General features: G+C 47.1%; 1 protein-coding gene across 4 annotated transcripts in view; it reads right to left on the bottom strand.

The window, feature by feature from the left end:
* The window catches only part of hfm1 (helicase for meiosis 1), a 281,213-nt gene extending 269,885 nt beyond the window's left edge, over positions 1 to 11,328 (bottom strand). For 3 of the 4 annotated variants that reach the window (XM_038793806.1, XM_038793808.1, XM_038793809.1), the window contains exons 1-2: positions 11,244 to 11,328; positions 2,691 to 2,792 (exon numbers count right to left, since the gene is read on the bottom strand). In XM_038793806.1, the coding sequence (XP_038649734.1) occupies positions 2,691 to 2,764 (74 nt within the window). In that variant the 5' untranslated portion in view covers positions 2,765 to 2,792; positions 11,244 to 11,328. Of the gene's footprint in view, positions 1 to 2,690; positions 2,793 to 10,936; positions 11,075 to 11,243 lie in introns of those variants that run through there. The other variant, XM_038793807.1, reaches the window with a different exon arrangement.
* Between the last annotated feature and the right edge of the window lie 6,151 nt (positions 11,329 to 17,479).

The raw sequence follows: 17,479 nt of genomic DNA, 5'->3' as shown, positions 1-17,479 counted from the left end.
TAGAATGGCTTACTCCTTGCTTAATTCCTGCACAGGCAAATGCTGTCTTGGGAAAGGTCTACTATTGGGCAGCCAAAGTGCCTGCCTGATGCAATCAGTAGGCACTTTAATTATGCAAACAAAGGAGAGCTGTATTGATGAACTTTTTTTGGATATGTATTTGTAGGCCAACTGAACATTATGAATAACATGGTATTATTTGAAAAGAATCCATGTATGAAACTGACCATTCTTTTCAGTATATTGAGCCTTGAAACACTAATAAATGTGCAACAGTTATAAGAAAGTCAGATATACTGTATAATGTGAATAAACATCCTCCATTGAAACTGCACATTTGGATCAGAATTTTACCTGGATAAGAAATCTGTTTATCTTTAAACATCTCTATTTAGAATGCTGTGATTTACCAGGTATTTTGAAAATCCACTGTTAGTTAACGTCAATACACTGCAGTGGCAATGGTATTGCAACATAATAATAATAATCTTTATTGTCAGAAGTAGGCTTACATTAACACTGCAATGAAGTTACTGTGAAAAGCCCCTAGTCGCCACATTCCGGCACCTGTTCGGGTAGACGGCGGGAGAATTCAGAATGTCCAAATCACCTAACATCCAAGGTTTATTACGGAAGGAATTCTGCCCTGACACTTTCACAAAAAGTGATGGTTCGGATTAATCGGGATAAAAGTGTTTGCCTCGGCAGCAAATGCAGTGTCTCGAGCAGCCAAACAGATCTATTATCGAAAGCCAGTCCTTCGCCACATGGGGATCAGAATTCAACTTTAGGAAGAAATACAGCAAGGCTCCTGAATTGAACCATCTCCTGGAAATTAGGTTGTATCAAAAAGTGACAAATCAGGCTTGTCCCTACTGATTTAATTTTAGTGGGCATACACTGATTACTAGAGATGAGTCCTAAAAAGTGACGGTTTTCAGCCATTCTTAATCAGCTCATCTGTGAAATGTTTGCCAGAAATACTTTGTTTGTCACAATCTGCCTTTTCAGCATATTGAGCCGACCCATGCTATTCTTTAATGAACTATACTACAGCAACAATCGATATGTGTACTTTCAGCATATGTTGATTATTGATTTTAATGAGGCACAGCTATTATAATTAACCTGTTCACTATTTTGGTGAGGTGAAGTGGCAGAACAGTGCAAAAGTCCTCGGATATTATTTGTGGCATAAGTAATTGAGTAAGTCACCGACTGATGTCACAATTTCCTTTAGACTTGTGCTGCACCCTCAGATGCAGCATTTCAATGGAGCAAGTCTCCAAGAAATTCTGGGCCAATACTGTTTATCACACACTATTAAAAAAAGCTCTGTTCTCTTCGAGTCAAAACTCATTTCATCTACTGCAGCAGCTCTATATTTTCCTCAGAAGAAACATGTAGAAAATCAAGTGAGTTTACAAATATATGTTTATTAAGTTAACCTTGTCCCTAGCAGGTGAGTCCATTTAGGAAAAAGAGCAGTATGTTCTGTTGTGTTGTTTAATAATTCCTTTTAATGTATGTACGTTTTGCACCACCTAATTCAGCTTCAAAAATATCAATGTAGACCTGCTGACCCGCTTTCTATTTAGTATGATATTGTCAATCAATATTTCTCTATTTGTGCACAGAGGTTCATCTGAAAATAAAATGCTTCCCGCTGTAGTTAAAAAAACTTACATTTATATACCGTTTGATCAATTCTTTTAGAAATACGTCAAAGTGATTCACATACCATGAATTATTTAGAATTGGAGTGAAGTTGGTTATGTGAGCAAATATGGCATAACAAAATGGTCAAATAGTTGTTCGGGAATTGGCAGCGTGGGGGGAGATGAAGCAAAGGTATTAAACGTTAGAATCATAGAATTTACAGTGCAGAAGGAGGCCATTCAGCCCATCGAGTCTGCACCGGCTCTTGGAAAGAGCACCCTACTTAAGCCCACACCTCCGCCCTATCCCCATAACCCAGTAACCCCACTAAACCTTTTTTGGACACTAAGGGCAATTTTTCATGGCCAATCCACCTATACCTGCACATCTTTGGACAGTGGGAGGAAACTGGAGCACCCAGAGGAAACACACGCAGACACAGGGAGAATGTGCAGACTCTGCAGACAGTGACCCAAGCCTGGAATCAAACCTGGGGCCATGGAGCTGTGAAGGAACTGTGCTAACCACTGTGCTACCCAATTAGTGGAACACATTCAAATGATAGAGGCATGGAGAAAATAATCATACAAATGTGGAGCAGCCTCCTTCGAATAACGGAAACTAGTTTGGTTAATAACTTCCCACTTCCATTAGATTACATCATAACGCAGCTCAAGATTTCTCGAGTTATAAAAGTAGTCATTAAAATTCATGTGTGTCAGTTGAAAACATCAGGAGTAGAATACGCTGTAGGCTGAAAGAGATATGATCAATTGTGATCGCCCTTCACAATGCTAACTTGACTGGCTTTCTGAGTTGTCTGGTCAATGTCAATTTTGGGGAGTATTTATCAGTCTCACTACAGGCAATGATGTATTTTCTGTTTCTACAGAAACTTAACTGAACATGTCATAACAACTAAAGTAAGCCAACTTCAAAGTAATTTGAGTCTTTTTTGGCAGGTTTGATCTATAGGCAGTGTATGCCAAGATAAAGCACCTTTATATAGTAAAACAGAATAAATAACATACGCTTTCTCTGATGAAGGCTTTTCAAAAAACAAAGCGTCCAAGTGTAGCAAACAATCCTCTTCAAACTCAAGCATCTTGCACGTGAGACCGCTTTCCTTTTACCTGGCAACAACATAAGCAGAAGTCACCAATATTCAATTAATTAATCATGTAAAACAAGACAGAAAATACTACAATTGCACAAGAGAACAGAAATTGCTTGGATATCAACTTGTCCTTTCCATTTTCAAGCGTTGATGGGGCTGTATTTCCAGAAGTTTCTGTTCACTTTTTATTTCAATTTCCTGCATTTGCAGTACATTAGTTCAGATAAAATAATCTAAAAGGACTTTGTGATCCTCATAACAAAGGAACAACACTGCACCTATGTTAGGATTATTGAGAACATATAGTGGGGCATAGTGCAGCAGCAAAATCCATCTTTTTTTAAATATTGCATTTATAATACATGGATACAGTAATGTCATCATCATGGTCGTGAACCAGCAACCCATGAGATCGAATTGTAGTATATTGTGGATCAAAATTCCCAAAAATCTATAAATTTGTTGGGGGGGGGGGACAAAGAGTATTGAAGCTACAGCAAGGGTATTTGGTTAAAGTAAAATCACCATAGTCCCAGATGACCTAAGGCTGCTTTCCCCTTTCAGAGGGTAACCTGAGGATCACCAAACTTTCGGCCAGGGCAAGGTTGAGAAGGCGGGGCCTTTATGAATAACCTCAGCCGGTACAGGAATGAATCCCCACACTGTTGGCCTTGTTCTGCACCACAAACCAGCTGTCCGGCCAATTGAGCTAAACCAGCCCCCCCCCCTACTTTGTCTGACTCACACTGTGTGGCTTTAAGCAGTCATTCTAAGTGGAAAACAAAATCACTCCACCTTCTCAAGTAGAAACTGATAGCCAAGTTCCGCACATATGAGTAAGGCCTCAACTGGGACCTTGGATTCATGTCTCATTACATTCACCCACTACCATCTGGCCTGAACTTGCGAACTCCTACCAACTGCCCTGGCTTGAGACAATTCACACCTCTTTAACCTGCGATTATCCCTCTCTCCAGTCGCTCCGTCTGGACCTGTAAAGACTTAATTACCTGCAAAGACTCACATTCAAAGTATCATCTTGCATCATTGACTTTGTCTATGTATGTGGTTCTGGAACCCACCTCTTCACTCACCTGATGAAGGAGCTGTGCTCCGAAAGCTAGTGATTTGAAACAAACCTGTTAGACTTTAACCTGGTGTTGGAAGACTTCTTACTGTGCCCACCCCAGTCCAACACTGGCATCTCCACATCATAGCCTTATCAAGCAACTAGTGATGAGCAAGGAACGTGGTCTTATCGATACTTTGAGACCAAGAAAGACAAAGCTACAGGAACAATACTGCTTCCCACACTGCATTTTTACAATTAGCTCCATGTAACAGCCGGAGTATGAATTCCAGATCCCATGAATTCTAGGTTAGATAAACCACCCACCCTCAGCATTCATTTGTCACCTGACACATCCATTGTAATGGCACACATGGCTAACACCAATTGGAAAACGATCAAACTTTCGGGGATGGGGCTGTGGGGGGCCATGATGGGGAATGTGGGGCTGTGATGGGGAGGGGGGAGGGGCAACAGTGATGGGGAGATGCTGATGGAGGGACAGTAATGGGCAACACTGGTTCTTTGTAGTGGGGTAAGACACTCTCTGTGGGGGGAGGAGGATACTGATTCTTTGTAGGGGACACAGTGGGGGAGTACACCGATTGTGGGGGGGGGCACTGTGGGGGGACGGACACTGATTATTTGCGGGGTGGGGGGAACACTTTGTTTGGGTGGGGAGGAGGACATTTTGTGTGGGGAAGGACACTGATTGTGGGGATGGAGAGGTCACTTATTGATTGATTATTTGGGGGGAGGACACTAGTTGTTTGTGGGGGTGGGGAGGACACATTGTTGGGGTCGGGGAGGACACTGATTGTTTGTGGTGGTTGTGCAGGGAGGACACTGACTGTGGGGGGGGGGGGACACTATTGGGAGCCAGAGGACACTGCTTGTTTGTGTGGAGGACAACACTGTTAGTTTGTGAGGGGACGACACTGATTGTTTTGAGGGGGGAGGACACTGATTGTTTGTGAGGGGGGAGGACACTGATTGTTTGTGAGGGAGGAGGACACTGATTGTTTGTGAGGGAGGAGGACACTGATTGTTTGTGAGGGGGAGGACACTGATTGTTTGTGAGGGGGTGGACACTGATTGTTTGTGAGGGGGAGGACACTGATGTTTGTGAGGGAGGAGGACACTGATTGTTTGTGAGGGAGGAGGACACAGATTGTTTGTGAGGGGGTGGACACTGATTGTTTGTGAGGGAGGAGGACACTGATTGTTTGTGAGGGAGGAGGACACTGATTGTTTGTGAGGGGGTGGATACTGATTGTTTGTGAGGGGAGGACACTGATAGTTTGTGAGGGGGAGGACACTGATTGTTTGTGAGGGGGAGGACACTGATTGTTTGTGAGGGGGAGGACACTGATTGTTTGTGTGGTAAACCACTGTAGTATATAATATGTGTACTGTGGTAAACGGCTACTGTATCACATGTAATGTGGTAAACCACTGCCCGATGGCTCCACCTCCCCTCGGGCTCAGTATAAAGGTGGCTGGTCTCTGCCTCTGACCCAGTTTGGGATCAGAGGCCAAGGGGCTTTATGTTTAGTTTATTAAAGCCTCAGTTACGTTCACTACCCGTCTTGTGTTCATTGATGGCACATCAATTTAATAAACTAAACGTTGAAGATGAATTCATCGCTCAAGCCTGATCGCCTGGAGCTGGACCCACAGGCCGCCGACACCACTGCAACATTCGAGCACTGGCTAAGCTTCTTCAAAGCTTACCTCGGATCCTCCACCGAAGACTACACCGACCTCCAAAAGCAGCAGATACTCAACGTACGGGTAAGCCTGCAAGTTTTCCTTCTCATCAGGGACGCCGCTTCATATATGGAGGCGATAATGCTGCTGAAGGGACAATATTGAAAGTCTGTAAACGAGGTGTATGCTAGGCACCTTCTTTCCACGAGGCGACAACACCCTGGGGAGTCACAAGTCGAATTCCTGCGTGACTTGCTGGAACTCGGCCGGAACTCTGCTTGCCAGGCGGTATCGGCTACTCAACACACGGAGCTGATGATCAGGGACGCCTCCGTCGCAGGCACTAAATCGAACTACATCCGCCAGCGATTGCCAGAAGGGGGTACACTCGGCTTCCCAGAGACAGTGCAGCTCTCAAACTCGCTGGAGGTGGCCTTCCAGAACATGGAGGGCTACATCTCCGACCACGCGGCACCCTCATGGACCTCGTGGGTGCCGCCATCATCCGGCTCGAGTGCTGTGCAAGCCTGTGCCGCGCAGCAGCCCGCCGACGGCGGAAGCCCGAAGTGCTACTTTTGCGGCCAGGGTAAGCATCCCAGACAACACTGCCCGGCACGGAACGCGGCTTGTAACGGGTATGGGAGGAAGGGCCACTTTGCGAAAGCCTGCCAGGCCCGATCTCTCCCTAAAACTCCTAGGCCCAGCAGTACTGCCTGCTGCCTGTCGGGGCCGCCCCCAACTGCCGCACCACCCGCCACGCGCGACCCATGGGGGCCGCCATCTTTGACGCTATCTTGTACTCCACCCGCCACCCATGGGGGCCGCCATCTCCGATGTCACCCGCCACGTGCGACCCATGGGGGCCGCCACCTTGGGACCACTCCGCAGCCTCCCAAGAGCCCTGGTCACCTGGTCGCACGCTGGCCGACGCCACCTCCGACCGGCCTACACATCACCTTCCGAAGCTCGCCTCCATCACGCTCGACCAGTCCCGGCCTCATCACCTCACAAAATCTACGATGGCCGTCCAGATCAACGGGCACGAGACGGCCTCCCTTTTCGACTCCGGGAGCACAGACAGCTTCATACACCAGATACGGTAAGGCGCTGCTCCCTCCCAATTTTACCCACGACCCAGAAAATCTCTGGCTTCCGGATCACATTTAGTAGAAATCCGGTGGTACTGTGTCGCGACCCTTACTGTACAAGGTATAGAGTACACTAACTTTAAGCTCTACATCCTTCCCCATCCCTGCGCTGCCCTATTACTGGGGCTCGACTTCCAGTGCCACATCCAAAGCATACGTTAAAGTTCGGTGGACCCCTGCCCCCCCTCACCGTCTGTAGCCTCGCGAACCTGAAGGTCGCCCCATTCTCGCTCTTCGCTAACCTCACCCCGGACTGTAAGCCCGTCGCTATTAGGAGCAGGCGATACAGTGCCCGGGACAGGGCCTTTATCAGGTCGGAGGTCCAGCGACTCCTACGAGAGGGATCATTGAGGCTAGTACCAGTCCCTGGAGAGCCCAAGTGGTGGTCATCAATACTGGAGAGAAGCACCGGATGGTCATCAACTACAGTCAGACCATCAACCGGTACACGCAACTCGATGCGTACCCGCTCCCCCGCATATCTGACATGGTCAACCAGAATGCGCAGTATCGGGTCTTCTCCACAGTTGACTTGAAGTCTGCGTACCACCAGTTCCCTATCAGCCCGGAGGACCGCCAATACACTGCCTTCGAGGCAGATGGCCGCCTCTACCACTTCCTCAGGGTTCCCTTTGGCGTCACCAATGGGGTCTCGGTCTTCCAACGAGAAATGGACCGAATGGTTGAAAAGTACAGGCTGCAGGCCACGTTCCCGTACTTAGATAATGTCACCATCTGCGGCCATGACCAGCAGGACCATGACGAAAATCTCCGGCACTTCCTCCACACCGCTAAACTCCTGAATCTCACCTACAATAAGGAAAAATGCATTTTCCGCACAACCCGCCTAGCCATTCTTGGCTACGTTTTGGAAAACGGAGTCCTAGGGCCTGACCCTGACTGCATGCGCACCCTCCTGGAACTTGCCCTCCCCCACTGCTCCAAGGCCCTGAAGAGATGCCTGGGGTTCTTCTCTTACTATGCCCAGTGGGTCCCCAATTATGCGGACAAGGCCCGTCCACTTATTAAATCCACCATTTTTCCCCTGACGGCTGAGGCCCGCCTGGCCTTCAACCGCATCAAGGCAGATATTGCCAAAGCCGCGATGCACTTTGTGGACGAGTCCATTCCATTCCAGGTGGAGAGCGATGCGTCGGACTTTGCTCTGGCCGCTACCCTCAACCAGGCGGGCAGGCCCATGGCTTTCTTCTCCCGTACCCTCCATACCTCCGAAATTCGACACTCCTCCGCTGAAAAGGAAGCCCAAGCCATTGTAGAAGCTGTGCAACATTGAAAGTATTACCTGGCTGGCAGGCGATTCACTCTCCTCACTGACCAACGGTCGGTTGCCTTCATGTTTAACAAAACACAGCGGGGCAAAATCAAGAACGACTTCTGAGGTGGAGGATCGAGCTCTCCACCTACAACTACAATATCTTGTATCGACCTGGGAAACTCAAATGAGCCCCCAGATGCCCTATCCCATGGTACATGTGCCAGTGCACAAGTAGACCGACTTCGGGCCCTCCACAATGACCTCTGTCACCCGGGGGCCACCCATTCTTTTATCAAGGCTCGCAACCTGCCTTACTCCATCGAGGAGGTCAGGCCAGGTCTGCGCGCAGTGCAAAGCGCACTTCTATCGGCCAGACAGGGCGCACCTGATAAAGGCCTCTCGCCCCTTTGAGCGCCTCAACATCAGCTTCAAAGGGCCTCTCCCCTCCACTGACCGTAACGTGTACATTCGCAACATTGTTGACGAATACTCAAGATTCCCCTTTGCCATACCATGCCCTGACATGGCCTCTGCCACCATCATCAAGGCCCTGCACAGTCTTTTCACCTTGTTCGGGTTCCCCACCTACATCCATAGCGATCGGGGTTCCTCCTTCATGAGCGACGAGTTGCGTCAGTTCCTGCTTAGCAAGGGCATCACCTCCAGCAGGACGACCAGCTACAACCCCCGGGGCAACAGACAGGTGGAGAGGGAGAACACGACGGTCTGGAAGGCTGTCCTCCAGGCCCTACAGTTGAGAAGTCTCCCAGTCTCCCACTGGCAGGAGATCCTCCCTGATGCGCTCCACTCCATCCGGTCGCTCCTGCGCACTGCCAGCAACAAGACCCCTCAAGAACGGATTTTTGCCTTCCCCAGGAAGTTCACCTCTGGGGTCTCGCTCCCATCCAGGCTGGCAGTCCCAGGGCCCGTCCTCCTCTGGAACCATGCGAGGAGTCATGAACCAGATCCCCTCATTGAGAAGGTCCTGCTCCTCCATGCCAATCCACAATATGCCTACGCGGCACATCATGACGGGCGACAGGACAGTCTCCCTCCGGATTTTGGCACCTGCAGGTTTCCCAGTGACCATCACCACCACCCCCAACCCTACACCGTCTCCCTCCACCACTGCCCAGTTATTTCAAGATCTGGCACCCGCAGGCCCCCTGCCGACCATCACCGCCCCCCCCCCCCCCACCGACTCAACTACTGGGTGAAGAAGAGGACAACACTCTCCCGGAGGCACAGGTCTCGACACCGGTGCCCACACCACAGCCGGGACTGAGGCGATCACGGCGGAATGTCAAGGCCTCCGACAGACTTGATCTTTAAGTCCACTTCACCCCTGCTGGACTCTTTTTTTTAAACAGGGGGTGAATGTGGTAAACCACTGTAGTATATAATATGTGTATTGTGGTAAGCAGCTCCTGTATCACATGTAATGTGGTAAACCACTGCCCGATGGCTCCGCCTCCCCTCGGACTCGGTATAAAGGTGGCTGTCTCCGCCTCTGACCCAGTTCGGGATCAGAGGCCAGGAGGCTTTATGTTTAGTTTATCAAAGCCTCAGTTATGTTCACTACTCGTCTTGAATTCATTGATGGCACATCAGTTTGTGACGGGTGGAGGACACTGATTGTTTGTGAGGGAGGAGGACACTGATTGTTTGCGAGGGGGAGGACACTGATTGCGAGGGGGAGGACACTGATAGTTTGTGAGGGGAGGACACTGATAGTTTGTGAGGGGGAGGACACTGATAGTTTGTGAGGGGGAGGACACTGATAGTTTGTGAGGGGAGGACACTGATAGTTTGTGAGGGGAGGACACTGATAGTTTGTGAGGGGGAGGACACTGATAGTTTGTGAGGGGAGGACACGGATTGTTTGTGAGGGGGTGGATACTGATAGTTTGTGAGGGGAGGACACTGATAGTTTGTGAGGGGAGGACACTGATTGTTTGTGAGGGGGAGGACACTGATAGTTTGTGAGGGGAGGACACTGATTGTTTGAGAGGGAGGAGAACATTGATTGATTTTGAGGGGGGGTGACACTGATTGTTTTGAGGGGAGTGACACTGATAGTTTGTGAGGGCAGGACACTGATTGTTTGTGAGGGAGGAGAACATTGATTGATTTTGAGGGGGGGTGACACTGATTGTTTTGAGGGGAGTGACACTGATAGTTTGTGAGGGTGAGGACAATGATTGTTTTGAGGGGGGTGACACTGATAGTTTGTGAGGGGGAGGACACTGATAGTTTGTGAGGGAGGAGGACACTGATTGTTTTGAGGGGGGGTGACACTGATTGTTTGTGAGGGGGTGGACACTGATTGTTTGTGAGGGGAGGACACTGATTGTTTTGAGGGGGGTGACACTGATTGTTTGTGAGGGGAGGACACTGATTGTGAGGGGGAGGACACTAATTGTGAGGGGGAGGACACTGATTGTTTTGAGGGGGGGTGACACTGATAGTTTGTGAGGGGGAGGGCACTGATAGTTTGTGAGGGGGAGGACACTAATTGTGAGGGGGAGGACACTGATTGTTTTGAGGGGGGGTGACACTGATAGTTTGTGAGGGGGAGGACACTGATAGTTTGTGAGGGAGGAGGACACTGATTGTTTTGAGGGGGGGGTGACACTGATAGTTTGTGAGGGGGAGGGCACTGATTGTTTGTGAGGGGGAGGACACTGATAGTTTGTGAGGGGGGTGGACACTGATTGTTTGTGAGGGGGAGGACACTGATTGTTTGTGAGGGGGGTGGACACTGATTGCTGTGGGGATGGCACATGAAGGATCAACGTATTCGAGGGTGGTGGGTGGGTTACATTTTTACATCTCACCTGACCCATGTGATTCCATTCAACAGAGGACTTACCATCTCCAATATCTTTACAACTAAAAAAAGATGGAAAACATGAGATGTTGATTGAAAAAGGGGGTAAATATCAATATTTACTGACCGTATGAATATACTGCTGGGTTGCTGGCAGAAGTGTCATGGGGATTTTTAAAAAATTCTTGGCAACTGCAGGACAACTCCTAGCAACTCTGAAGGAGCCTTTACTAATTTTAAAATGTGTTATTTCGATGTTGCTGAAAATTGCAACTAATATGCTCCCACCCACTATTATTTCTGGAGATAATCAGACGCTGGCTCCAAATTTCTAACCCCTCCCCTCACATAGTTTATCTATAAATGGCAGTTTATCAGAAACCTCGCGTGTCGTGCCATTTGAACTGAAGGTACAAGCGCCGTCTACTCCTCACATTTGGCAGCTCCTCCGCTGGGCTTCGGTCATGTCGCCGTTCGGCCCTTCACAACAATCCTGTCCCCTCAGAGCGCGGCTCGAACTGGCAAGGGAGCTCGAGACCGCCCCCACGCGACCTGCGCCGCGCGGCTCGACTTCCGCGGCCCATCAGCGCGCGCGCCGTTTCCCGCTCGAGGCGGGGCACGAGGCTGGGCTGGGATTGTGGCAATGAGGAGCTGGGGAGCCTGAGGAGGCTGGGGTTCGTGTTCCTTGCAGCAATCAGTGAGGGCTCAGCAGCCACAGTAATATTTGTTTCAAGTACTCTTTAATATTGCTACAGGATCCAGTAACCAATCAAGGCCCATTCTATTGGCCCCTTGAATGGAGACATATATAACCACATTTGTAGTCTTTAGGCGTCACCAAAGCACCTAGTACACCATATTAATAGGCCCATAACTTCCTGGTTCCCCAGCGTCGATTTAAGGGGTACCCCAGTGATGTGTTGGGGAAATCGCTCTCAGAAGTTCCCACCCAGCAATTACGCAGATGCTAACTTCCTCTGGACAATTGTGCAGGGTTGGGAACCATCCAACAGAAGGAAATTGGAATTGAGAAGAATGGGAGATAATCTTATTGAAAGACATAAGATTCTGAGGGGGCTTGACAGGATAGATGCCGAGAGAATGATCCCCAAGTTGGGGCATCTAGAACTAGGGGCACAGTTTCAGAATAAGGGGTCTTTCATTTGAGATGGGGATGAGGAGGAATTTCTTCTCTCAGAGGGATGTTCATTTTTGGAATTCTCTACCCCAGAGAGCAGTGGAGGTTGTGTCACTGAATATGTTCAAGGCTGAATTAAACACAGCTTTGATCTACGAGAAAGTCTAGGGTTTCAGGGACTATGCAAGAAAGTGGAGTTGTGGCTCCAAACAGATCAGCCATGATCCTATTGAATGATGGAGCAGGATCCTTGGTGGATCAAGGAGGCTGATGGAGCTGTTCAAGGAGGCTGATGGAACAGACTCAAGGAGGCTGATGGAGCTGTTCAAGGAGGCTGATGGAACAGACTCAAGGAGGCTGATGGAGCAGGCGCAAGGAGGCTGATGGAGCAGTTCAAGGAGGCTGATGGAGCAGTTCAAGGAGGCTGATGGAGCAGTTCAAGGAGGCTGATGGAGCAGGCTCAAGGAGGCTGATGGAGCAGGCTCAAGGAGGCTGATGGAACAGACTCAAGGAGGCTGATGGAACAGACTTTTTCTTTTTCAATTAAGGGGCAATTTAGTGTGGCCAATTCACCTACCCTGCACATCTTTGGGTTGGTGATTTAATTTTTAAAGTAGATATTATTGCTCAATTTACATTAAAATCCCAAAGATTCTGCTTTTTGATTGATACAGCCCATTGTTTACAACAATTTTCTTTTCTTTGGTACCTGAGACTTTGTGTTCGCAATTTAAAGCTTGCCTGAACGTGCCTGCTTTGTCTTCTATTGCTATACCACATCATCTGTCGAACCCAGTGGTAGCACGTCTGAATATTTGCACTCCTTCACAGTTGTTTTGAATTGTCGATGAAGTTGGGTTTCATGGCCATGTTTTTGTAATTTGGTCAGATTCTTATTTGTGTGGTTGTTTTCTATTTGATGTGTCTCTGAACTATTCAGTTCCTCAGTGATCAACTGAGAAAAATACTTGTGTATCCCCAAAAGTACATTATCAGAAGCTGAAAGGTTAACATCAATTTAATCATGTTTGCATTTAACTATTTTGCCAATTAATGATTGCATACGCACAAACCCATTTTAACTTCATGACTGAATCAAATAGCAACCGATGTAATTATTTTTCTTTCAATATAATTTACAGGTTATATGCATTCGTAAAACTGCAGCCGACATTGTCTGAGCACAGGCTGGCAACAGGGAATTTCACCAGCCTCCAGCAGTTATAGGAAAAATGCTATCAATTTTCCTTCAAGTGAGATTAATGGACAGTAAATTGCAAGCAGCATGCCTGCGATTTTCCGATACAATATGTGCCAGCAGCATTTGAGGTTCCCTGCTGTCAGCATGTACCTGGAAAAAGAGTGTAAAGAAGATCTAAATTCATGTGCTGTTGACAGAGAAATTAGGCAAAGAGAGGAAGATATAATCTGAATCAGGGTCTGGTTTAGCACAGGGCTAAATCGCTGGCTTTGGAAGCAGACCAAGGCAGGCCAGTAGCATGGTTCAATTCCCGTACCAGCCTCCCCGAACAGGTGCCGGAATGTGGCGACTAGTGGCTTTTCACAGTAACTTAATTGAAGCCTACTTGTGACACTAAGCAATTATCATCATCATTAGAGTCTGTGCCCTTCGAGGCACCGTCTTTCAAATGAGATGTCACACTGAGGCTCTGACTTTCCTTCTAAGGTGGACAGAAAAGATCTTTTACTATTTCAACGAAAAGCAGGAATTATCGCTGGTCTCCTGGCCAATATTTATCCCTCAATTAACACCACATAAAAATACAGATTATCTGGTCATTATCACTTTGCAGTTTGTGGGAGCTTGTTGTGTATAAATTGGCTTCCATGTTTCTCACATTACAACAGTGACTACACTTTAAAGAAATAATTAATTGGAAATCAGCACTTTGGAATGTCCCGAGGCCATGAAATGCTTGATAGAAATGGAGGTCTTCATTCCTTTCTGAATATGCACAATAATTTGATTAATTCAAACATTTTTGAGGACACAATGCTTTCTCTTTATTCCTCAGGCTTTCTTCATCTCCCGAAACTGGGCACAAAGTGCAGCCATTCTGCTGCGAGGGCTCCATCTTCAGCTAGTTGTAAGAAGTTGTGCAAGATTGTTTTCGCAATGACTCCCTTAATTTGCTTATTCCAGAGCAGTGCAGTTAAGAGCAGCAACTCGCAGACATGAGAATTGAACTTTGCATATATTCATTCCTCTGTTTTGTGCTTTGCATCGTTTTGCTGGAGCGTTGTGCTATTTGACAAATTATAAGTTGATTACTTTTTACTAAATCTACATTGAAATGACTTGCCAAAGCTCTTCTGATGCACGTTATGATACTAAACTGTGTCTTCCAACAAGGTTTGAGGTTTATTCCCTAGTTTGTACGGAATTTGCTAATCTGAACTGGGACAGTTTCGAGCTTTTTTTATTCATTATTGCCAATCCTAACTTGACCTAGAACTGACTGGTTTGCTGGACCATTTCAGAGGGCATTTAAGAGTCAACCACATTGCTATGGACCTAGTGTCACATGTATGCCAGGTAAGGACAGCGGATTTCCTTCCCTAAAGGGCATTAGTGAACCATTCTGATGAGTTTTCATCATTAGACTTTTTATTCCAGATTTTTATTGAATTCAAATTTCACAATCTGCTATGGTGGGATTCGAACCTGGGTCCTCAGAGCTTTGTCCTGGGTGTTCAGTGGCAATACCAGTATGCCACCCTTCTGTAGTTTGAGAATGTCAAGCCAGCAGTGAAAAGTTTTTGATCATCTACGTATACCCTTCTTGAAATGTTGGAAGTTGGATATCAGGTGAGAACTGGATCAAGTTTAATTGTTTCTGCTTGGAGTCAGATAGTTTGCAAATAGTCTTTGACCGGACTGGAACAAATATCTTTTCAACCAAAACTGAAGATGTTGGAAAAATGCAGCATTTACGGAGAGAATAAGATGAACTTATGTTTAAAGCCACTATTCGAGAGAATTTCTGAGGGGCGAAGTATCAGAGATTTGTTGCCTCCAGATGAAAACTGAGAACAAAATTAAAACTAGGCTCCCAAGAAGAATTACGTGGATTTGGATTTAATTTATTGTCACGTATACCGAGGTACAGTGAAAAGTATTCTGCTTCCAGTCCAGACAAATTGTTCCATACATGAAAAACGTAGAAAAAACATAAATACACAATGTAAATACATAGGCAAAGCATATGGAGTGCAGTACTACTCAGTAGAGAAGATGTGTGAACAGATCAGTTCAATCCATAAGGGGGGGGTCATTCAGGAGTCTGGTAACAGTGGGGAAGAAGCTGTTTTTGAACCTGATAGTGCGTGTTCTCAGACTTTTGTGTCTCCTGCCCGATGGAAAAAGTTGGAAAAAAGAATAAGCCTGGTGGGAGGGGTCTTTGATTATGCTGCCCACCTTCCCAAGGCAGTGGGAGGTGTAGACAGAGTCAATGAATGGGAGGCAGGTTCACGTGATGGACTGGGCTGTGTTCACGATTCTAGTTTCTTACAGTCTTGGGCCAAGCAGTTGCCGTACCAGACTGTGATGCAGCCAGATAGGATGCTTTCTATGGTGCACCTGTAAAAATTGGTAAGAGTCAGTGTGGATATGCTGAATTTCCTTAGTTTCTTGAGGAAGTATAGGCACTGTTGTAATTTCTTGGTCGTAGAGTCGATGTGGTAGACCAGGACAGATTGTTGGTGATATGCATACCTAGGAATTTGAAGCTGTAAACCATCTCCACTTCGAAAGCTGGTGTTTGAAACAAGCCTGTTGGACTTTAACCTGGTGGTGTAAGACTTCTTACTATCCTTCAGTAGGGAGTGAATCTCCCGATTAAACCATGGGTTCGGTTGGGAAACAAAGCTACTGCCTTGAGAACATAGAACAAACAGTGCAGAAGGAGGCCATTCGGCCCATCAAGTCTGCACCGACCCATTTAAGTCCTCACATCCACCCTATCCCCATAAACCAATAACCCCATCTAAACTTTTTGGTCACTAAGGGCATTTTATCATGGCCAATACACCTAACCTGCATGTCCTTGGACTGTGGGAGGAAACCGGAGCACCCGGAGGAAACCCACGCAGGCACGGGGAGAACCTGCAGACTCCACACAGACAGTGACGCAGCAGGGAACCGAACCTGAGACGCTGGCGCTGTGAAGCCATTGTGCTACGCAATCTTCTATATACTTGCTGATAAAGTCTGTGACAGTGGTGGCATACACGTTTAGTTTGGCCGCTGAGTTCTTGAATATGGACCAGTCCATTGACTCCAAGCAGTCACGTAGGAGCTCTTCTGTTGCCTTGGACCAGCATTGCATGACCTTCTTAACTGGATTCTCCTGCTTAAGTTTCCGCTTGTATGCTAGAGTATGCCAAAGTATAACTTTCATTTTGTATCGGAGATTTTAGATGAGTTATTCTTGCAATCATAATTTGAATGGATCAGTTGCAGATGTGTGGGCATTATGTTGGAATTGTTTGTACCAAAGATTCTATTTTAATGCTGAACAACTGATACATTGGCAAATGCAGTCCTTTTCAAGCACAGAGTCTAATTTTTCTCCAGCACATTTTCATCTGTACTTTGAAAAATGATTTTCATGTGGAAAGCGTGATGTATAAAGGTGCGTAACTTTTGTGAGGGCCACGAAGAATCCAGCACGAGTCGTCAGGATACAAAGAAATAACATTTATTTACAATAACACACATATATATATATATATATATATATATATATATATATATATATATATATATATATATATATATATATATATATATACACACACACAACAGCAGCAACTTCCCTTGCAGCTAACTCCTCTCTCTCTGTTGGTTCCAAACTGGCCAGCTTTATTTATGCAGGTAGTCTGCTAATGATTTCTCCGCCCCCCTCATTGGGGAAGCTCATACTCCCACAGAATTGTGGGATTGTCATTAGTCCCCAGCCAATGGTAAGCAGGCAGGTTATAACATCCTTCCCCCCCCCCAAGTTCCTCCAAGGAATCCACCGAAGACTCTGGCGAAGGAGGGCGTCGGACTCGTTTTGCCGCAGGCCGGACCTCATTTGCACGAGGCGCTGGATCGGGTGGCGTGTAACGAGATAGAGACCGGCGCTTCCGTGATGAACGGCACAACGGTTGTCCATCCACAACCCATGGGCCCGAGGATTCCCCCTCCGAGGTGTTTTGTGTCTCCACCTCGGAGTCAGAGTCTGCTGCCTCCGTCATCTCGGCGTCTCTATCTCCACGCGGTTCTGTCACGACCTGCGCAGGCTTTGAGTGAGGCACCAGAGGAAGATTGTGAGGAATACTTTCCATTGTGTCTGCTCTCGGTGGCTGTAGAAATGAGCTCCTAGGATGGGGAATCTTTGGAAGTGATAGTCTTCTGGACTGAACATGGTCTACATGTTTGCGATGGAGATGACCCTGGGCTTGCACCTGGTAAGAGATAGGGCCCGGTTGGCGAAAGATTACACCAGGGACCCACTAGGCACCACC

The sequence above is a fragment of the Scyliorhinus canicula genome, chromosome 4, assembly GCF_902713615.1.
Source record: "Scyliorhinus canicula chromosome 4, sScyCan1.1, whole genome shotgun sequence".
Taxonomy (NCBI): Eukaryota; Metazoa; Chordata; class Chondrichthyes; order Carcharhiniformes; family Scyliorhinidae; genus Scyliorhinus; species Scyliorhinus canicula.
Note: the sequence above shows the minus strand (reverse complement) of the source record. Positions and strands in the feature narration are given on the sequence as shown.